The sequence below is a fragment of the Talaromyces marneffei genome, chromosome 8 (genome assembly GCF_009556855.1).
Source record: "Talaromyces marneffei chromosome 8, complete sequence".
In the NCBI taxonomy this organism is placed as follows: Eukaryota; Fungi; Ascomycota; class Eurotiomycetes; order Eurotiales; family Trichocomaceae; genus Talaromyces; species Talaromyces marneffei.
The window spans coordinates 173,381-195,577 of record NC_072355.1 but is presented as its reverse complement, the minus strand read 5'-3'; the positions used below and the strand labels follow the sequence as shown (position 1 = coordinate 195,577).

The 22,197-nt window shown below is 46.1% G+C and overlaps 7 protein-coding genes across 7 annotated transcripts; 4 read left to right on the top strand and 3 right to left on the bottom strand.

Moving 5' to 3' along the window:
* Positions 1–219: 219 nt before the first annotated feature.
* EYB26_009421 (uncharacterized protein) lies at positions 220–2,004 on the bottom strand (the record flags this gene model as incomplete). Its single annotated transcript, XM_054268671.1, has 3 exons — positions 220–1,279; positions 1,331–1,542; positions 1,594–2,004. The coding sequence occupies 3 exons, from the start codon at positions 2,002–2,004 to the stop codon at positions 220–222; spliced, it is 1,683 nt and encodes a 560-aa protein (XP_054124646.1).
* A 207-nt stretch (positions 2,005–2,211) lies between these two features.
* On the top strand, positions 2,212–3,103 carry EYB26_009420 (uncharacterized protein; the record flags this gene model as incomplete). Its single annotated transcript, XM_054268670.1, has 4 exons — positions 2,212–2,242; positions 2,302–2,756; positions 2,808–3,030; positions 3,084–3,103. 4 exons carry the CDS (start codon positions 2,212–2,214, stop codon positions 3,101–3,103), a joined length of 729 nt encoding a protein of 242 aa, XP_054124645.1.
* A 788-nt stretch (positions 3,104–3,891) lies between these two features.
* On the top strand, positions 3,892–5,361 carry EYB26_009419 (uncharacterized protein; the record flags this gene model as incomplete). Its single annotated transcript, XM_054268669.1, has 6 exons — positions 3,892–4,545; positions 4,610–4,649; positions 4,712–4,805; positions 4,854–5,160; positions 5,213–5,277; positions 5,331–5,361. 6 exons carry the CDS (start codon positions 3,892–3,894, stop codon positions 5,359–5,361), a joined length of 1,191 nt encoding a protein of 396 aa, XP_054124644.1.
* Positions 5,362–5,515: 154 nt separating this feature from the next.
* EYB26_009418 (uncharacterized protein) lies at positions 5,516–7,130 on the bottom strand (the record flags this gene model as incomplete). The annotated part of the gene is made up of 7 exons (XM_054268668.1): positions 5,516–5,632; positions 5,690–5,863; positions 5,927–6,105; positions 6,171–6,571; positions 6,632–6,920; positions 6,982–7,000; positions 7,062–7,130. The coding sequence occupies 7 exons, from the start codon at positions 7,128–7,130 to the stop codon at positions 5,516–5,518; spliced, it is 1,248 nt and encodes a 415-aa protein (XP_054124643.1).
* A 1,072-nt stretch (positions 7,131–8,202) lies between these two features.
* On the top strand, positions 8,203–9,927 carry EYB26_009417 (uncharacterized protein; the record flags this gene model as incomplete). The annotated part of the gene is made up of 2 exons (XM_054268667.1): positions 8,203–9,027; positions 9,079–9,927. The coding sequence occupies 2 exons, from the start codon at positions 8,203–8,205 to the stop codon at positions 9,925–9,927; spliced, it is 1,674 nt and encodes a 557-aa protein (XP_054124642.1).
* Positions 9,928–16,747: 6,820 nt separating this feature from the next.
* Positions 16,748–18,790, top strand: EYB26_009416 (uncharacterized protein; the record flags this gene model as incomplete). Its single annotated transcript, XM_054268666.1, has 2 exons — positions 16,748–17,583; positions 17,638–18,790. 2 exons carry the CDS (start codon positions 16,748–16,750, stop codon positions 18,788–18,790), a joined length of 1,989 nt encoding a protein of 662 aa, XP_054124641.1.
* A 1,377-nt stretch (positions 18,791–20,167) lies between these two features.
* On the bottom strand, positions 20,168–21,780 carry EYB26_009415 (uncharacterized protein; the record flags this gene model as incomplete). The annotated part of the gene is made up of 6 exons (XM_054268665.1): positions 20,168–20,387; positions 20,444–20,763; positions 20,809–20,938; positions 20,999–21,110; positions 21,162–21,680; positions 21,735–21,780. 6 exons carry the CDS (start codon positions 21,778–21,780, stop codon positions 20,168–20,170), a joined length of 1,347 nt encoding a protein of 448 aa, XP_054124640.1.
* Between the last annotated feature and the right edge of the window lie 417 nt (positions 21,781–22,197).

Below are 22,197 nucleotides of genomic sequence, written 5' to 3'. Positions count from 1 at the left end.
CCAATATCTTACCCCTAGCAATGATCGAAGAATTAGAAGAGCATTCTTCGCTTGGCATAACATTCAATTTACTAGTAGTACGTAGTTACGTACTACTACGTATGAATATCAAATTCAAGGAGAATATTGGAAAATCTTGTCTTCATCGTACCTCAGAAGCTTGCCATTTCCCAGACACCGAGTATATACAATATATAAACCACCTCACTCACCACCTAACTACGCAACAGGAAACTCCACAACCTTCCTCAACAAACTACCCACCCCGGTATCCTTTCCCCCATCCTCCTCCAACAATAATCTATCCGTAAATATCCTCTTGGGAATCTGAAACTCCACAACCGGCGGCTTTCTGAACGTTTTCTCGGCCGCGCCCAACTCCGCCATCAACATGCCCTGATAACTATAATCCAAAAAGTCCTCAATATTATACGATTGCTTTGTGAATTGCTCAGATATGATTCGCGCAATTGCAGCGACGTTTGGGTGGTAGTGAGATTGTAGAGATTCGAGTTCCCAGAGGCTACTCTCCATAGCCCTTGTGAGGGTTGGATCTGTCTCGTCCGCCATAAACGGGTCAGACATGCCCTGCGCTTCGATCGTGGCTTTCTTTTTGGTGTCGTTGCTGATATCCCGGTGAATCATGAATGTGCACGTCGGATGACTCTTGAGTAAATTGTATGCAAATGGGACAATAGCCACAATCGCACTGGGCGGCGCGTTAAGGGCTAGCCTTGCCAATCGCTTGACGAAACTCGCTACAAGGGTAGCCGGTAAATGAGTCGATCCCAAGAATGTATCTAGCAGACGGAAGAACCGTGAACGATGTTTGGAATGTAGTAATTCAGAGTCTAGCAAAGAATAAAGTTTTGTGTAAAAATGTGGATAGTCGAGGTTTCGTTCTTGGATTAGATAGAAAAGACCGGATAGTGCCAAAAGGGCTGTTGAGCCGCCAGCGTTGTAGCTGTCTGTCAGGAAATCCATGAGGAGTTCGGGCCGAAGGAACCAGGGTGCGATTGTGTGTGCCATCTTTTTGAGAAGGGATTTTCGTTGCGCTTCGGATAAGTTGCTGCTTCGTAGAACCGCAAGCCAGGCGTCTTGGGCCCATCTTCTGTGTGAGTTGACGGACAACAATGGATTTTTGGATTTTTCCTTTTTGGATGGTTGCTGGCCGTGGAAGTTTGTGAATTTGTAGTCTTGGGGAATGGCGGAGTCGCATTGGGATAGGATCCAGATTAGTCGTTCAAGGATTTCGGGGGATCGTTCGGAGGCGTAGGATCTATTCTTCGTTAGTAAGGTGGCTTTCATCTGAGTGGAGGGTTGAACGTACGATATTTTCTGAAAGGTGTAGAACCTCACGTCGTCGAATTCCTTGACGAACTTTTCGACAAATTCGGTGCGTACCAAATCACCATTTGCTGCCTCGATCAAAGCCTCAAATATAGACTGGAACAAGCCAGTGGTCCAGACCTGAACTTCTGCTTCGGGGATATGGGTTGCGCGCACGTTCACAAGTCGCATAGACAAGGTCAGGGCAGTGATCTGACAAGACGTTAGTCCGAGCCCAAAACTACGTACCCAAGATAGACAAACCTGAGAAGACGAATCTGCATATCGAATAATATCCAGTAAAGCATTCTGATATTCCTGCAGTCTCTCCTTCAACCACCCCACCACGATCTGTTCCTGCTCGCTAGCCTTGGAAGGCAATTGCAAGTTTCCGCCGGCGATAAGTCGACAGAAAACACGGCAGAGGGCAACGGTTACTGCAAGGTTTGGCTGCTCATTATTGTCTTTTATGTTGTCGACATTAAGCATGGAAATCAAAGTCGCAATGTTGTTGTAGTATTTTCTCGATTCGGAGATTTGAGCTTCTAGCTCTTCGATCTTGGTCTGTTCATTTTTTGACTGGTCGCTTGCCACGGCTCGACGTTTGGAGGATGTTTTGGATTCGCTGGTAGAATCTTTGGGAATCTTTCGTTTTTTAGTGATTTCTTTCGCCATGATGAATGATTGTTCCGATCTATACAATGCAGAAAATACAATATGCTGATACAGATAAATTTATTTTATCGGGCGATGTTTTTCCGAGGGATTCCACCATTCCTATTCTGGCTAGCGTTTTCCTTATTGCCAAACTCCTCTTCCCGACAACTTCTCGTCACTTCCGGTTTCCCTAACACTGCAAATCACAGACTACCTTGCACAACAATGGCTTCGCGTTTGGCAAAGAGCGCCATCGGTATGTTCTACTCGACTCAATTTTGATCAATTGATCGCATGCTGACTTTTGATATCAAGGCGCCACCCGCGTCCGGCCGGCTCTCGTCACCCGCAGTCTCCCTTCCATCACAGCCAACCTCACGGCACCTCGATTTGCCTCGAACGTCCCAGCTGAGGAGCCCCAGAAGAAGGCCCAGTCAATCATTGACTCTTTGCCCGGCAACTCTCTCGTTTCCAAGACTGCCATCTTGTCTGCCGGAGCCGGTCTCTCCATTGCCGCCATCAGCAACGAGCTTTACGTCCTCAATGAGGAAACCGTCATCGCATTCTGTTTGCTCAGTGTCTTTACTGCTCTCGGCAAATACGGCGGCCCCGCGTACAGAGAGTGGGCTGATGGCCAGTCCCAGAAGTACAAGGATATTTTGAACTCTGCTCGTGCCGACCACACCAATGCCGTCAAGGCCCGCATTGAGAATGTCCAGCAGCTCGGTGGTGTCGTTGAGGTTACCAAGCAGCTTTTTGAAGTTTCCAAGGTTGGCACAAACAAAAATACGGCACTAGGGATATGTATTGACAAAGTATAGGAAACCGCCAAGCTTGAGGCTCAGGCTTACGAGCTCGAGCAGCGCACTGCCCTTGCCGCCGAGGCCAAGCAGGTTCTCGACTCCTGGGTACGCTACGAGGGCCAGGTCAAGCAGCGTGAACAGCGCGAGCTTGCCGAGACCGTCATCCGCAAGATCCACGAGGAACTCAAGAACCCCAAGGTTCTTCAGCAGATCCTTCAGCAGAGCATTGCTGATGTTGAGCGTATGTTTGAAAAGCGACATGAAAGTAAAGCACAAGCTAACGTTTTTTTATAGGCATCGTTGCCGCTAAATAAATGTCAAGATGTCAATAGATGGATGGGCTGTCAGTTGATCCTTCATGTACAAAACAAGCCGTCAGTGTTATACGATGCACTAGACTTTTAAAATCACACAATTACAGTCTTCCGTTCTTTTCCTTTGTTTCCTATGTAGCATATCGCATATACTGAAGATGATATTGTTTGATTCTATCCATAGTGTTTCCACTGCCGATGGCTCTTGATGAAACGAGTCATATGCATCGAGGCACCGGTCTCCGCATATGAGTCGGCATTCAACTTCCCAATACCACATCGTAACATACATCGAATTGCCATAATATGAGGTTGAGACAATTCGTGCCTTCCGAGAATTTGTGGCTTGTAGTTGATATAGACACGCGTGGATCTGATCTGGCTCCGCTTCATGCACGTGTATTAACTACCTTCTTTAGTGCATTCCATATGTTATACGTAGTACGTTAGGTATATACATGTATCATGAACCAATGAGTATTCTATCATAGAATAAACAGTAAATTGCTGAAACAACACAACTCTAAAAATATCTGCTGCCTGCTCAGACTTAGCATTGGTTCAGGTTGCCAGACCGGTCCAAGACTTGAAGGCGCTGCTGCGCCCCACGAATCAAACAAAGCGTGGCCAACGGACGACAGAGTTGACTCCATGGGCCTGGGGTAACTAACTAACTGGCTTTTATTGATTCATATATATCACAAGTCGATTTCATGCCTTTCTATCCTTCCAACCTATCTCACCTTCGTTATTCATTCGAACATAAACTCACCACGTAGATCCCCGCCATGCCACTCAAAGGCATCCTACACAGACACGGCAAGGCCGACGCCGACAAGAACAACGTCCATCCACCAACAACACCCCAAGAATTTACATTCATTCGAACAGACACTTACACCCAGGAAACCATCACCCCAGCTGCCATCAACACCTCCATCACAAATATAGCTGCGGCTGGTCCAACAGAAGAAGCCCAATCCCCAACGACACCCACAACCTCCCGCCGCAAATCATTCTTTCGGCGACGCTCACATATCTCCTCCACCGAGAATTTAGCGTCTCCCCCTCGCTCAGGGTCTGAGAAGAGCATCTCTAATCTCCTGCATCTAGATCACCACAGCCGAAGCTCCCTTTCGCGCAGCGGTAGTACAAGCTCGGTAAACATACCGGCTGATCTACCTCAAATTGACCCGAATGCTGTAGCTGATGAGCAGGATCGAGAGGCACAGTGGGAGAAGCGTGCTACGAGGCTTGTACAGGGGAATCCGCGGATTGGTGGTGGAAGTGGTGTTTCGCCAGACCGAATATCGCGCAGTGCGAGTTCTACGGGGGCTGGTAGTGGTGCTGGGGCAGCTAATTTCTCATATTTGCAGCCTAATCAGGGGCAGCAGAGGCCGAGGAGTAGAAGTAATTCGGGAGTTTCTGAGCCGCAAGCTGATGTAAGTACATCCCTAAATATATTCCTGCCGGAGATTGTTTTGGGTTCGTGCTGAGAGTGCGCAGGTTAATATACAAGAAGCGATTCTTCTTCATGAGAATGGAGGTATGTCAACACTGTTGACTATCATGGCGCATTGGAGAATACCTAATGATTGACTCATCCAGAACTCGAAAAATCCACCCAACTATTCGGCATCCTCGCCGACCCCAACGGCTCCAACAACGCCATAGCCCAAGTCCTCTACGGCCTCGCGCTCCGGTACGTTTCTCCCCTTCGACGTAAGTGCCTTAAACTAACAGTCTATAGTCATGGCTGGGGCTGCACCCCCGACCTTCCCAAAGCCGTAATCTATCTCTCCGCCGCAGCCACCAACTCAGCCAACATCGAAACCCTAGCCCTCGAAGCCGGGCTCAAAAAGGGCGGCGCCGCAAAGGGCGAGCTCGTACTCGCAATCTACGAGCTTGCGAATTGTTTCCGGAATGGTTGGGGCATCGACAAGGATCCCATTGCGGCGAGACTGTATTATGAGACTGCGGCTAATTTGGGGGATACGGATGCTATGAACGAGTGTGCGTGGTGTTATTTGGAGGGGTTTGGGGGGAAGAAGGATAAGGTATTTTCCTCTATGGTGGTGACGGATTGGAGGGTGAGCTGACTGTTGTTAGTATACGGCGGCGAAGTATTATCGTCTCGCTGAACAGAATGGTAATAAGACCCTGGGAAATTCTTGGTGTGTCTCTCTCTTTCTAGAGTTGTGAAATCGTTGGCTAATGCGTGATGTAGGATCTGGAAAGACAAATACAACCCCAAATAAAGCAACAGGTTTTACGATCATGCCTTTGATACCCACCAAATCATACTCTGATATGTCACATTTTCCCTATTTAGCCCCTTAGTTTGGATATTTAAATACTAATAACAATATGTTTCCCTATTCCCATATACTCACTCTTCACAGACGTTCAGGATTACTTCATTGACACAGGAGCTCGACCCATATCGAGCTTCGTAGCTGGCGTCTCGGGCCTAATATCCATCTCGAAAATATCCATAGGCAAGCCAATGGTGGTGCAAGCATTCGGAATCTACAATGACAATCAGCAATTCCTTTTTTCTCCGCTGTGATATACGAGAAAACTTACGTCTACAATACCAGCAATATGCCCCTCCACAGGTGCCGCACTCAACAGCAAATAAATCTGATAATCATCATACCCATATCGCTTCAAATACTCAATGATGCGAAGACAGCTTTGACGATAGGCTATAGTTGCATCTAAGAAGTGCTGTTTACCATTTTCATCCACGGAGAAGCCCTATCAATATCTCTATAGATTAGAGACCCCAGCGGGGAAAAAAGGGGGTGAAGGGGGTCTGACCTCGAAATATAGCATCCTCCCAGGCCCAAACTGCGGCTGTACAGGACCGGGAATGAAAATTGGAGATTTACCATTTACCATACCGAGTTGTTTCTGCCCGTCCTTCATGACCGTGCATTTAACTGTGATTACGCCGGCCATTTCGATTGCGCCGCAGAATGAGATTTCGCCGTCTCCTTCTGTGGTCCTTTCAGTTATCAAGAGGACCTTCCAGTATGGTGAGGTGAAGGATGGGGGAACGTACGCGAAAAATGCAAATCACCAACACTAAACTTTGCACCCGGCACATGCACAGGCAAATAGACTTTGCTCCCTCTCGATAAATTCTTTATGTCGCAATTGCCGCCATGTTCCGGTCTCCCCGGCACTGTACGCGCACCTTCAGCCGCAATCTTTGCAGCAGTAGCTTTATCTGCAACACCAGCATGCGTATTTGTTGTCAGTGGAGGATTCGCAACTGTTCGTGTCGTACCGCTAGCAGCCTTTTCAGAAATCAACTCGGCCTCGCGACGGTTCCATTCTGCTAGAATTTCTGCGGAGGGGGCGCAACCCAAGATACCAGGGTGAATCAAACCGGCGAATTTGACGCCGGGGATGTGGCGGGATGTGCAGTGGATGCCTTCAAAGTCCCAGATTGCTTTTGCTCTTTACCTCTCCATCAACATATTATTTTCGACGAGAATGGGGAAAGGGGAGGGGACTCACGCATTAGGATAAATCTCATCCAAAAACCCACCACCATTCTCCTTGTGGAAAACACCTGAAAACCCCCAGGGCTGATCTTCAAAGGGCTGCACATCTTGAATCTCAACGCAGAGGACATCACCTGGTTCAGCGCCTTCTATTTCGAACGGGCCCGATAGATAGTGGATTTTGGTGAGATCGACGTTTAGTACGTCGTCGGCTGAGTCGTTGTTGCCGATTTGCCCGCCTGTCCAGTCGAGACATTCGATCTTGACGGTTTCGTTGTTGCGGATTTTGCCGCAGAAGGGGACTATGAACCATCCAGTTAGGGTTTACTGGGCCCTTATGTAGGGTGGGTAGAAGAGGAGTACCATCGGGATGCCAGCGGTTCTTGTCCTCCCTGTTAGTTCGGTAATTTTAGGTCAGGGTCGAGAGTATACAGAGTGCTTACGTGTAGATACGGCTGCTTCTCAGCAGGTGTGTTTACATCAACCTTGAGAGCTGTGCGAATTGCACCCATTTTGTCTAATCGTATGATCACTTGTTTCGAAGTTGTCTTGATTGTGTAAGGAGTACCTAGCTAATGGGAAAAGTCAAGGTCACCAAAGGGATCCGTGGATATATATACCTAAGGACTGTCCCAATCTCGTATCCTCACCCCGCAGCTCATCCTAGGTACCAACATTAGTAATACAAACCTTTGATAAACTGATAAAAGGAGTGCGAATCATCGCTAACCCCATTTAGGATATTCGATGCGAAGCATCTTTGTATCTTTTCAATGTTACTGGCTTGGTTTCTGCTATCAATTTGTGGAAGGACACATGATGGGGCGGTTGCTTAGTTATCTACTTTGTGCTAGGGGGGCGTAGTACATCATGGACATTGAGCGTTTGACTTGATTAGGGCTCATTCTATTCTAGCGTTGGTGGCTATCAAGCGATAGAAGTTGGGTGTCAGTTAATTGTCTGTAAACCCTTCCGAGTATAATACGATCGAGGTGCCAATGGCAAGAAGAATGTGGAGATCGAGATAGTCTGCATTCCTTCAATCATAACACATTCTTGCCATCAAGTCGATAGCTTCTTTGAGTCGTTTGATGGTCTCTTTAACATCAATGGCTCAGGTGGCCATGTTGTTCCTAGAATCAGCGGCGAGACATGCGCATGAATAATTGATATAGATTCCATTGATCTGAACGCTTGTCATGATTGGTCGGGAGAATCTTGACAAACGACTCGAGTGAAGCGAACCGTATAATGCCATCAACCAGAGTCTTCAATCAATAGCAATAATAGAAAATAAGGTCTCGGACATGGAAGGTCAATAATTGACTGTCTATCGATTATTGTGTGGTGAGGGCGACGTTGGGCAATCGGCAACTAAGAAATCCCGCCTTACTTTGTACTTTTTTCCACGCTGACCGCGTTATTTCCTGTTTACCTTTTCTCCCGGGCACATCCACAATTATTTTTTTCCTTCTCATATCCCCATCCATTGCCTCCTGATCTCATTTTTATTTGAGCTTCATCTTTCATAACCCCTATTTTTATCTCGTAATCTCAAAAAATTTACACATCCCACAACGTGCAATGCCTCCAAAACGCACAGCAAAATCGGCTGAGCCCAAGGCCGCCACCACCGCGAAAGCTACCAAACCTCGTGGACGACCAGCAGCAGCTGAGAAAAAGACTACCACAATTGCCACCACCAAAAAGAGCATCGCAACTACCAAGAAACCCGCCGAATCCAAGAAACCCCTCCAAGAAGCAAAACCCAACACAAGCGCAAAGCGCAAGGCCGAAGCCGACCTCGAAGAAAAACCACAGGGCAAGCGCCAGAAGCAAGTCGAGACCAAAGCTGTCAAGAAGGAGCGCGTCATCAAGAAGCCCACTACTCCTCGAGCCAAAACTCCCAAGCCTGCACCTGCACCAAAACCTCCCAAGAAGAAGGTCGTCATCAACACTGCACCGACTACGCGTCTTGACGTGTTCGCCTTTGGGTCGAATAGCAATGCCGAACTTGGAATGGGTGATACCTTCAAGAAAGCCGATTGTCCTCGACCAAAGTTCAACAGTGTCCTTTCCGATGCCGGTGCGGTGCAGATTTCGACTGGTGGAATGCACGGTATCGCACTTACCCATGACAACAAGGTTCTGACTTGGGGTGTGAATGATCAGGGCGCTCTCGGTCGGGACACAAACTGGGAAGGTGGATTGGTGGATATGGAAAAGGCGGACGAGTCTGATTCTGATGAGGAGGAGGAAATTGAAGTCAACCCCAAAGAAGCTACTCCTTCAGTGATTGATTTGTCTGGTGTTGAGAAGGGAACTGTTTTCACTCAGGTTGTCGCTGCTGACAGTGCTTCTTTTGCTCTTACTGATGATGGTTTCGTCTATGGCTGGGGTACTTTCCGTGTAAGTTAATTGTTTCACATGTTTATTTTGTCGGTGCTAACGATGGTTTAGAACAGCAACGGTGTCTGGGGGTTCTCGCCCGAGGTCATGGTCCAGAATACTCCCACGCTCATCCCCGGTTTGAAGAACGTTACCAAGATCGTTGCCGGCAGCAACCATGTTCTTGCCCTCTTGACGGATGGCACCGTTTACTCTTGGGGATCCGGTGAACAAGACCAACTGGCCCGTCGCCTTGTGGAACGTCGCGCAAAGGAACAAGGCCTTATCCCTCAGAAGGTTGGCTCGAAACGTGGGTTCGTCGACATTGCTGCTGGCGCCGACCACTCCTTCGCCCTACACAAAGATGGATCCGTCTATGGCTGGGGATTGAACAACTACGGCCAGACCGGTATTGCCAGCAAGGCTGGTGAGAGCGAAGCCGGTGTCCTCAAGCCTACTGTTATCCCTAGCTTGAAGGGCCAGAACAAGATCACCCAGATCTCTGCCGGAAACTTCAATACCCTTGCCATCACTGACAAGAACGAATGTCTTGTCTGGGGTCGTATTGACAACTACGCCACGGGCATTGACGCAAGCACTCTGCCCAAAGAAGACGTGATCTTTGACGACCGCGACCGCCCTCGTATCTTGACCAATGCTACCCGCATCCCCAATTTGGAAGTTGCATACGCCACATATGGCACCGAACATGCTATCGCAGTCACCACAGACGGCAAGGCATATTCCTGGGGCTTCAACTCCTCCAATCAGACCGGTCAACCCGGCGATGACGACATCAAAGTCGCTACTTTGATTAACTCCAAGGCTGTGCAGGAGAAGAAGTTTGTCTGGGCCGGTGCTGGTGGTCAGTATGGTATGATTGCGACTGTCAAGGAGGAGGTGAAGAAGGCCGATGCTTGATCTTACGTCTTCTTGGCTCCAAGACTGTATCGTTTTATGTCCTTTCTGCCACCTAATTATAAGTTTAATGTCTTTTCACAGGATCTGTACATAGTTTGCTTCAACTCTTCTACGTTTGCTAAAAGCTTGTCTGTTTGTTTGGTCGTTTCCAGGTGGCTCTCTGTTATCTAATAGAATGAAATCAATACTCGAGTTATTTACAAGAAAACTGATGCGATATTTCACTATATACCTGGTCTCTGTAAGGTATTTTAGTACTTTGCAATGCCACGAACTACTCTCTTTCTTTGGTAAGCTTCATGCTGATTGATGACGTTCTGCAGAATACGACGTGATCGTCAACTTCCTTGCCTATTGCTCTGTCCCGCGCCTATACGCCAGATTCGCAGCGCAAAACTGTTGTTGTTAGTGTTGGCGATTATATCTAGCAGCTCGAAGCCCTTGCTTGCTCTTTGATGCAGGAGCAGGAGCAGCAATGCGGCAGCACTGAACCAACATCCTCCATGCTATTTGATCGTGAAAGGATGCGTCTGCACTCGAATGGTTTGAAATAGGTCAGTAGTGCCAATTGGGTTCATATCCTCGACAGTATCTCTGAACCAGTGACTAAGTGAGACTTATGAGATCGAGCGGGCATGCGATGATGCTGGGTACTGTACAAATGGACCTCTGTCTCTTGTTGCTCGCATTACTGGTCTACGTACACCAGGAAGTGACATTCTGACAACTGATTGAGTGCAGGAATATCTTCTAGTTAACGCTGACTTTTACCCCTGTGCCTTTCGTATTTTATAAGTATGGCGTGTGGCTCCGAGTGAAGCTTCCTTTGGAGATTTGAAGGGTCTAAATGAAGTTCTGTATTCCAGTCCCGCCATGAGAGTGTTCATTGAGGGAATGTTGACGGTCCTTTGGGGATAGTACATGTATGTGGCTTCGGACTTTGGCGGATTTCTGGGTTCTGTAGGAGCATCTGGAGTCGACTCTGGTGGAATAAGTTTTGAATGTTTATGTACAGTTGACTCTATTTCAATCATCAAGCCATTTACGTAGGGAGCGCATGTAGAGCGGAGCGAGTACGAGGATTTACTCAGGATATATAATTCTTCCTCATTTTCTTATTAGTATTGCTTTTCAGAAGTGCCTAAGTATGAACTCTGAAGACATCAGCGTACCCTGACACGGACTTGTCAACCGAAACATGAACAACGAGATGGTGATACTTGGTGAAGTATGCCTAAGGCGTCAACGTTCTTCTCTAAGAGCAATTCGTCTCTACTTAACATTTTCATACCTCTCTTGATCGATTTCAACTTCCCATGAGGAGCGAACCCCCTTTGACACCGAACACCCGTCACCAGTTCCTGCGAAGTATGACTCATACTCCAAGATAGAATTCTATATCAAATCACATATGCCACGTACCTGACTATCAACTGATAAGCACGTGTACATATTTTCGGCCGACTACATACATACATACATACATACCCACCAGTGTTGTATAGGTAGACGGGAGTATATACATGCATATCCGTAGACACATGATAGTACATACATGGAATCATGAACCAAGTGGGTCGAGTATGAAGTTGTCAGTACCTCAAGGTTGTCGGTCTGTTAAAGATTTATGTGTTGGACTACATGTATGTACTCTACATACTTAGTGTAGATAAGACAGTATGTTGGATTTCTGTGGTTGAGGAGGCATGAGTCATTTCAGATCTAGATTCGTTAGGGTATCTGGAGATTTGCTGGGCGAGTGTTGGGCAACAATCTCGAAAAATCGAAGATCGACTATGATGCTAAATTAAAAATACATTGACTAGTTTATTGCTTCGGCATTCTCTATTTCTTGTAGATTACTTATATCATTAGCATGTGATAATGTATCTATCTGCCTGTCGTCTCGATCTTGCACGAGTTGGAATAATTCCCCGATTCGGTATGCAGAAGTGGCATGTTTGCTAGGTCGTAGTTTCATGGTAACTGCCATTTGAAATTGAATTCATTATTACCACTCAGTTTAACTTGATGTAAAAGGCAAATACATCTTCATTAGTATTGAGATTGATGATTCTAGGTACTGGGCAAGCTGCTGTCGTTTGACGAAATAGGAAATTAGGGCTTTCCACATAGTAATATCGTTTTACACAACAAACTAAACCAAGCTAATGTTTATGGGGAACGTATATAACCCTTCAATAAGAATCACTTCAACATACCGAGAACAATCAAAAATCCATTCATCCATCGAGTTGACAGGATGAAAAAACTGAAGTCAACTTCCTACAAGATCTCAATGAGTCATTATGGCGGTCAGCCCCTAATTGGGCGGTAAACACTCGCTCTAGATCAACATCAATTTCTTTTATTTTTAGCCCCAGTTTGAAACTTACCGCCTAGGCAAGAATTGGCTTCTACTATAATTATCTCATTTTCAGTTCTGGTGGGCGTCTGGCACAGACATATTACGTACCAAGAATCAAGTTAGGGTGTGGATCGCATAGGAATGGGGCTTCACCCATATCGATGAGGAATTTACTGCCAAGAAATACTCGTGTACCTTTATTTTGCATTCCTTTTTAAGTAGGCAAGCAAGGAATTGACCTAGTCTGTTTGGCAAGATGACAATGCATCCATCCATCAGGAGATATGACATCCTGAGCACGGTCGTAGTGGACCAAACGGGGAATCATAAGATGAGAATAGTACTATTATCCAATAAAGGCACTGTCTACGAACCCAAGTATCAAATACCAATTCATACATAGAGAAAGATACACTGCTTCATAATTAGTTGGCTAGATATGATCCACGAGACAGTTCAGATTCAAAGGCGCGGATGTACGTCTCTTCATTCCGCTCCAGGAAATGTCCAAGCTGGGTCTGTACATGGTTCAATTCTAATCTCATCAGGAGAAAACCCTCAGATCAAATGACGTTTGCGTTTAGCACATTGATACTGAGGGAAATAACGAAAATGGCTTAATTCAGACAGAATGAGGCTTCGTTTCATCTACAGGCCACAATAGGCCGGATTTTTGAGAATCTCGATCGTCTAGTTTTCAGCTTTTCGGCTATCTTTATTCTTCGAATATCTCCGAGAATACGGACACCCATCATCATGATCATATCGGTAATATCAAAGACTCCGACAAGTTTGAGCAAGGGTCCAAAGCTAGGTCTAGTCTCTCTTCCCACCAGCGCGGTTCCAAAGTCCAACGGGCATGAAAGCCCAAATCGGGGCTGCCTCACTACAGCAATGCCAAACTTTGATTATTACTGCTGCCTTATGAGACAAGGCTCTGGCATCGGATTGGATGAAGATTCGACGGTTGAACTATTAGCTAGCACACTCGTTTGATTAACCCTAGCCACTGGCATATAGTCGTCCATAAGCCAGTCAAGGAGCAGAAAGGTAAGGGTAACAAATGGTCCCTGCGCATAAATCCAATCCAACCAGATGGTCGAGATTCAAGCTAGGCTATTACATATTGGGACAGACTTTTTGGATCTTTTGATCCTGACGGGTTTGTGGATATGATCAATGCGAGATACAGGATGAATCTCGAGCAGGGCTGTCACGTTTGGAGATGCATGTTTATTGGATGGTGATATGGTACCTGGGAGAACTACTCTTTTGACTGTCCCATACATGGCCTTACACGATCCTGTCTAAAGTACCTTAGCAGTTTATCCCTGATAACCATGCCTGCGTGTGCATACCTTGCGTAGGTGAGTATGGGTCCAAGATATCCATCACCCCTCCGATGTAGTTCTTACTTGGAGGGGTAACAGTTAGGAGGGGGAAGATTACAAAGGATTACAGGAAATGGCCGTGGATTTAAATGGTCATACATACAATGAGCATACCAAGATGGTGCATTTCTATTGGCTCGTTCAGGGGGTGCTCCACTCGGCCCTCATCGGACGGGCCGTCCCTTTGCGTAATCCATGGAACCGTTCAAAGATTCCATCCATGATCCTTCTACATACAAATCTCCCACAACTTGGTGAATTCTCGATTTACATACAGTTCAACGAAGCATTGTGTCTCAGATGATATTGACAGTTTCAGAGTCACTTTGAAGTCCGCCAAATTCCACGCTAAACCAACAGAGTTGATCAAACCGCCCGCGTGCAAGACCTCAACGAGGTCTCGTGTCCAATCATGCCGTACACCATGATCTTTTTCTGGCCGACCAATCAAGGCGATGCAACAGTATATATACGATTGGCTACAAATGCATATTTTCTGTTGAACTAGTTTGAGCTTAGGGTCATTCGTTCTTTCCATCGTTTATTTGGTAACGTCTCGTGGGCCGTGACTTGTGTAAGAATGCCATTATCAGCCGACGTGCTCATCAAGCAAGTCACTTTACACAATAGCGCCAAAAAAATACTCAAAGGAGAAGAGATTATCCGAGACATCCTTATATTTGCATCCGAATAAAATGTTATGTAACCATATAACCTGACTACGGGAAAAGGGTCGCACTGTCTTATTTACCTAGGTACGCAATGGTAAAAGGAAAAAAGCAAAAAAGGAAAAAAGAAAACGGAAAACGGAAAAATAATGATCATGGAAAAGATCTTGTCAGACATACACGAAGATTATCAATTTTTATGCATGTCACTCAAATCAGTCCGTTGGTTTAGTTGATCGGCAAGTGCGCTTCTTCAAGTCTATCCGTCCACACTACCTCTTTCTTTTCTTTTTCTAAATGTACAAGTGAACTTTAAGCTTATTTGGGTTATTTGTTAAAGAGTTTGGATTTATTACAACATGAGATTTGTAAGATATGTTGGTATAAGATAAGTTAGGGATTTTGTCAAATGCTCAAACACCTGGGGGTATGTCTTACCTAGGTGTGAAATATCGACATGGTGATTGTTCCTGTGACTATGACGGCAATATCGAGGACTTGCTCGATGCCATGATAACGGCATTCACAAGACAGTTCATAACAATAATACCCCCGGTGCTAACATACAACTTGAACGTTGTGATTACTACGTAGTCGTACTAGAAGTGGAGGATCTGGTCCCTACATAGTGTACGTCATGCTTGCTGGGTGTTCGCAGCGGTTTAGTCAGGAGTGTAACGTCCGACTCTTGATAAACTGATTGGACCAGGTTTATTTCTATTGTAAGTTACACTCTGTAGTGACGAGACGATCATAACCGAAAGGAGTGAAAATCGAGATCGCTCAGGTCGGACACGGAGGATTACCGGTACCAAGAACCATCACAAGTTGAGCAGTCTAGGTTGAAGACACAGTTCTGTTGAGACAGAGACGGCCTGTTTTGCTTATAGTAATGATCAAGTCTGGTGCTCGTTATGATTCAATTCATTGGTTTATATGGTATATTGCGAGGTCAGGTGTGGGAGCCTAACTAAGAGCCATGCCATGGCAGGAGCAGGCCATTGAAGGCTGGAAGCGCCGTTTCGGTTGAATGACGCTCAGCCTTAGAGATCCTTGAAGTGAAGTAACTAGAGGCAGTATTCAGTCTTAGGCAGGACTCGGTGTAGAGAATAATATCGATTGACAAGAATAGATGAAGAGAGCGCTTGCTGAGGGAAAAGATGAGCCTATGACAGCCGAAAAGGTGGGATGTATTTTATGTATTTAATACGACAGAAACAAGGCATCCGATCCGAAACGGCCAATGAAAGAGTATACGTGCTGTATAGATTAACCAGCCTAGCACTGTTATAAACTAGTTTTGTATGGTATTGTGTACCATGGGCTCGTATGGCCAATACAGTACAACGGCTTCTTCTTGCTCTGAACCGTCGGTAAGAATGGTCAGTCTCATACAGTCTCATCTTCCTAACGATATTAACATGCACGTCTGCCCAAAACGAAGCATCCAATGACCTTCCCCCGCCAAACTCGGAATACTCCAGAACGACCAGACCAGAAACATACCCTCGCCTTGCTTCTGGCTCCCACAGACCGCCGACTCTGGCTGGTCCATCGTAGACGGTCAGTTGCCGTGTAGTGTGATGCTTGACTCTTTTTCCCCTTTTCGCTCTGTGCTCCATTCCCCATCTCGATCCTTCTACTGGTTCACGGCTACTGAGAAAAAAAAAAGAGTCCCTCTCATCTTGCCATTCATTCTGCCCATCTATCAAAAGGAGAATCATGACCCATAATTCCTTCTTCTTTCTACCTAACTCAATCTAGGCTCACCACTTATTTCTGGGCTAGTCTCCCAGTGGGTTAACGAACGTTGCTCGCTGAATGATTGACTGTCTGGCTGACTGACTGCTTTGGGCCCAAAAGTACTTGACTCAAAATAGCCAAGCTCGATTCTTGCTAGTCGTCAGATCACTTGTCGGAAGGTTCATGGTCTGGGTCCCTTGAAAGTCATAACTATATATCAGATCCATTCTGTTCCCATCAATCCATTATTCAACAATCCAAAGATCATATACATACAACCCACAGAGGGGTCTGTTATACATACAGGGACTTCTTGATTTGTTTCTCTTTTCCTACCTACACTCATCCTTCTAGACAAGAATCTTCCTTGTCTTCTCTTCTCCTCTTCTACTTACGTTGTGCGCGTGCCTATTGTGCCTGCACCCCCACCAATCATCCACCCACACCGCCTCTTCAATCATCGCAACTTTTGTGTCTGAATCTTCTTCTCCTCAACACACAACCTTCATATATACATTATCCTTCTCTGAATATCGTTTATTTGTTTCTAATATTGGCATATTCATCTTTTCTTGCTATTTATCCTTTATTCATTCGATTCCGACTTTGATTCTTGATATTTTTTCTTCCCGCACATATATACACACAGAATGATGGCTCGGTTTACGCAACAACCATTTGAATTCTACCAAGAATCCCCCTCAACGCTGGAGTCAAAACCCACATTCTGCGAAGAAGATGAGATGAGTGTGTTGGACGACAAGATCCTCGACTCTACACCAGATGTAGCGGGCATATCCGATCCTCGACGGTCGTCGTATGATCAACATACGGATGCTCTTTCCTACCGAGAATCAGTTTGGGGTGACTTTGCACATCAGCAACAGCAACAACATCAATCACATGTTGCACCGTCACTGCATCCTGAGGCTTCCCGGCAAGATTCGCATGTGCCTGCATCCATACCCATATACGACTCAAGCAATCAATTCATGCGGTTAGATACTGCACAGACCAATGCTGCCTACGCACAACAAAGCGCTTGGCCCATGTCCCGAGGTTCTGGTTCGTGTACGCCCACACCTGTATATGATCAGTTCGCGCAAGACTACGATGCAAGTTCTGCCGGCGCGTTCTCTGGTGGTGCCGTCGGACCCGTCTCAGCCATCAACTTCGGTCAAATGTCCTCCTATAGAGCAAATCTGTTCGGCGCTCCCGGCAGTGTAGCTATGTCTCCGCAGTCGAGTCAGGGCTGGATGCAGACAGGCGAGATGGTGGATGGACGACCAGCCCGAAGCCCTACGTATCGAACAGACTCGAATCTTCATCTTCGTCGCGACGGTATCCGGAAGAAGAACGCTAGATTTGAGATTCCCGCCGAGCGGACCCTGAGCAACATCGATCAGTTGATTTCACAGTCGACAAATGAAGAAGAAATCAAGGAACTTAAGCAGCAGAAGCGTCTCCTCCGAAATAGACAAGCAGCGTGCGTCCCCATCCCTTTTCAAAAAATGGCGGAATGAGAACTAACTTGTAGTAGACTCGACTCCCGCCAACGAAAAAAACTTCACACTGAGAAACTGGAAGAGGAAAAGAAACAGTTCACTACCGTCATAACCGATCTCGAAGAAGCCTTGCATAGCATGAAAATTCGTGAAGGCGAGCTGCTCCGGGAAAAGGCTGAATGGTTGACGACTCAACAACAGTATTCACAGTGGATTGAAGGTCTACGAATGGAAAAAGACGAACTCATCCGTGTCCACACTTTGGAGACCGCGGAATTGCGGAAGAAGAATAACATTCTTCGTGAGACCATGGAGAAGATGGAGCAACAATTCAAGTCGATGGGACACCAGCAATCGAATGCCTTTGCTACAAATGGATACAACGACTTTGAGAGTCTGCCCATGGAAAGCGGTCATTGGGATGAACTGTCTCTGGTTAACAATATCTCCCTTGAGGCTGAGTGTTTGAGTGCGCCAGTGGTTGATGCTAATTCCGGCAACAACAACGGCCATGATAACATGACAGCTCTTGTTCCCATCAAGAACGAGAAAGCCGAGAAGTTGTTTAACAACCAGAACAGCGACTACCCCTTTAGCTGGAACGCATTCTATATGTGTTTGCTATTTGGCGCCTTCATCGCATCGAACAGCAATTCCCTATCTTCTCCCGCCGCGCTTCCTCAACTCTCAGACGAATACCGCGCTGAGTCGGCCAACGTCCTCAAAGCAGTTCTCGCATCTGCCCCTGCTGACGTGACTTCCTCTGCTATCCAACAAGCCCATGGCCCCGTCCAATCAGGTCTGCCCACCACCATCTCAGGTGCAGAAATGGCCCATTTGACCGGCAGCGCTCACGCTCACGCTCACGCTCAAGCATCGACACTCGACGAACTCCACAATAATCTCGCACTACCCACCAAACAGCAGGAAAACGAACAAGTCTTCGCTCTCAACGCGGAACAATACAACGCTCTAACCACTTTCCAAGAAGATGATCACAACATGGACTTTGGTGATAAACCATCTGGACAACCATCAAACCTTCAGCAAGCTCTCGCAGCCATGCGCGGGAATAATGATGGTAGAACTTCAGAGGTTTATTCGCGATCATTGATGTGGGACCGAGTTCCGGAGAAAGTTGTTCGCGATTTCCAGCGTATGGTTCGGGAATGTGGTGCGACGAAGTGATTTTGTCCCTCTCCTTCATTGGCTTCTATTTCGACCTTCAAGCTCTGCTGCTAGCACGTCGATCGATGCCGGCATGGTATAGAGACTAGGCTGGCCTAGACTTACCGTTCCGGTCTCATTCCATTGACTTCCTGCTTCATTCAAATGTGACAGATTTTTCAAAGCGTACGGCGCGCTTTTCACAAGAACAGCCGGTAGCTCAACGCTCCCCTCTCCACCTATTTATATATATATATATATATTTTTCCCTCCTTTCCTTTGTTCATGTCAGATGTGTTCTTTCCACGATACAAAATCTTGCATGATGATATGAATGACTACTGTCGATTTTTCTGTTTGGCTTTTGGCTTTTGTGTTTTCGTGTCACTGTGTCAGCACTTTTAGCGAAGCGAGTTCAGCAAGCGTTGTTTTTGATTTTATGATTTCTGGATTTTTCTGCAATTCTTTCGGCGTTGCTTTATATTTTATGGTTTACAAAGTTTGATAACGGTTGGATGGATTGATGATTTTACGAAGATTGTTTACCGAATCGATGAAAGAGAAAAAGAGTCCCCTCATTTCCACGACAAACTGGATATTTGGGGGGGATTATGTGTGCGAACACAGATGATGCCGTTTTATGACGATGTTTTTCTTATTCTTGTACATTTTTTGACCACGCTTCCGGCTCCAGAATGATCATGTTTTTATATTTTGAAATGTATCTACCACTCACGCATCTCATGACTACCTATCTACCTACCTACCTACCTATTCTCTGGCCTGTGGCTATTCACTTCTTTCTTCTCGTCGAGAAATCGAATCCTCTTATTTTAACTCCTACATTTCAACAAAATACGTGAATACATATTGATAACGACTGAAATGAGAGATAGTTAGCGTTTGTTCTACATGGGTTACACACAAGCTACAAATGGATCTACAGAACCTTGAACAATAGATTATTGATCATGGACATCATTCAATGTGAATAAATGTAATTCTTCTTCAGTTCAATGCTAATTATAAAATGAAACTAGTTTAAACCATCTATTCTCAAGCCATCATAGCCTAAGAAAGTATAAATGAAACCATGCCTCCACTGACCAGATCCAAGTCAAAGGCAAGGGTATCAAACGTTCAATCAAAGAATGCCAACAATGCTGAAAAAGAATAACCGAAGAATGCTTGTAACGCCGATTAGGCAATGCAGTGCAATCATATCATGACCATAATATTGGGCATGATGGTATGTATGTATGAACCGCTGAAGGGACATATTTGCAAAAGAGGGGGCTTTCCAAGTATCGATCGAGAAGGATACTAAAATGTTCTACGCCTCTCTATTCCTGATCACTGTATAGTCAAAGTTAGTTTTTGCTGGCGGGCTGACTTGAATCAAAAATGGACAAAGTCCTGCTGCCCGGAAAGCTCTTGATCGTCAGTACCGCCCTCGACAAACTCCACCATGGGCTCATCCTCATCGGAATCAAGCTCATCAGAGTCGATGTCATCCGAGTCAATTTCATCATACTCTTCTTCACTGGATATATCCTCCTCCTCCTCTTCGCCTTCGCCGTCGAGAGGCGTTGTCTCCGATTTGCCAGCGGTAGCTTTTCTAAGTTGTCCTGCACGGTCAACATGGGGTAAGGTGCATTTCTTCTTCTTGCAGACTCCCGTGTTGGCATAATCTGGGCACTCATAGACGTGACGATCTGTGCATTCTCCGGCCTTTTCGCAATAGCCAAGGACTGCAAAGTCGCGACAGACGGGTGCTCCAGGTGTGACACGGACATGTGTGTAGCGACATTCAGGATTCGAGCAACGCCCTCGAAGGAAATGGACACAAACAGGGGATCTATGAGGTGATGGCTCGTGGGAGAGATCGCAACTATCTCCTGAGCGGCATTTACCAGTTTGTAGAAAGTCTTTGCAGATTGCCACTTTGTTCGCGTCGTGGATGTATGGACAATCGGGTCCTTTGTAACATGATCCTAAAGTAAAAATTTCAAGTCAGTATCAAAATCTCATCTACATACTGTATTTTTGTCAACACCAAGCACGGCCTTGGCATCGTGTAGAATAGCTGTGTAGTAAGGAGAGAATCGGGTACCCGTTCGAGAGAATCGCTTGCACAGTTCATTTTTCTTCTTGATTTTGCTCGGTTTCCTGTGTGTATTTTGAGTTGTAGCATGATCTTTTGGTGGTAACGCGGCGACAAATACGCACCTCTTAGCCACCACAGCGCCGAGACGATGGAGGTTACCTTTCTTGCTACGAACAAAGGTCACGCCTCCAACGACCACTTTCTTCGGTGTGGCATTTGCGTTTTTGGGGTCTTCTGATACGTAAGTCAGTATGTGATGAACAAAGGATCCGTGGGAAGGCGCACTGGATTGTCTGATTAATTTGCTACCACCCCGTACAACCTGGAAAGGTGTATCGTGTATGAAAATCTGATATGAAGTTGAGGGCTGAGTTGCAACACCGCTTGGCCCTGCTACAGGAGTTGCATGCACATTGCGAACACCCTGGGCGTATCGCATCACTTTTGCTTCCTCCGCTTTAGCTCTCTTCTCGCGCTTCGATTTTTCCGTCTCTGCGATGGCTTTCGTTCGTGCTTGGACTTCTTTGTCATAGATAGATGAGTTTATTAGTTGCATGTGACGGTCCCGTTTTGCGACCCATCCATTTGTGCTGGCTGGTGGCGGAGTCGCGTTGTCGGCAGCTTCAGCTTTCGATGCATCTGGTGTGTTGTTGTTGAGAATCAAGGTGCGATTTCTATGCGATACTGGACGGCCCCTAGTGCCTCGTCCTCGATAAGGAGCCCATCCAGCGCGGGGATGACGGGTATGGTAGTTGGAGGAAGGTGCTAGGTGTTGATGTTGATTCTTGTGTTGATTGATTTGACCTGCGCGCGTCAAATATGGCTCCCAGTTAAGTTTGCGTCGGAAATCAAACATACCGGCTAGCTGTCCAATCTTGGCTAGAAGCTCTTGCTCTTCTGTCATGTTGTAACGGACGAGATTCGGGATCTGGTGGGTGAAGGACGTTGGATGGAATTAGGTAGTGGAAGATGCCGCCACTTCTCTCATTTGGCGATGTACGCTGGGTCACGTGCAAGATATTGATGTTCAGGCTCGACTTTAAATTCCAGCAACAAAACTGATAGAAAAGGATAATTAATGGACCTCATTCTGATTTAGAAGTGAAAGTTTGATTACTTCATTCTAACAGCTAAGTATGATCTATAGTTCTTGCTGGCTGTGGATCTTTTTAAAGCTGTTTCAAATAAAAAATACGGGCACTGTACTCAAATTGTGGAGTTATCAAAATGGTAGAATTAGATAAATGGTCCATATCGACCATTGCCAGATAGTGTACAGGAGGAGCCTTCTTTCACCAGCTCGAAATGAACAGCCAATAAC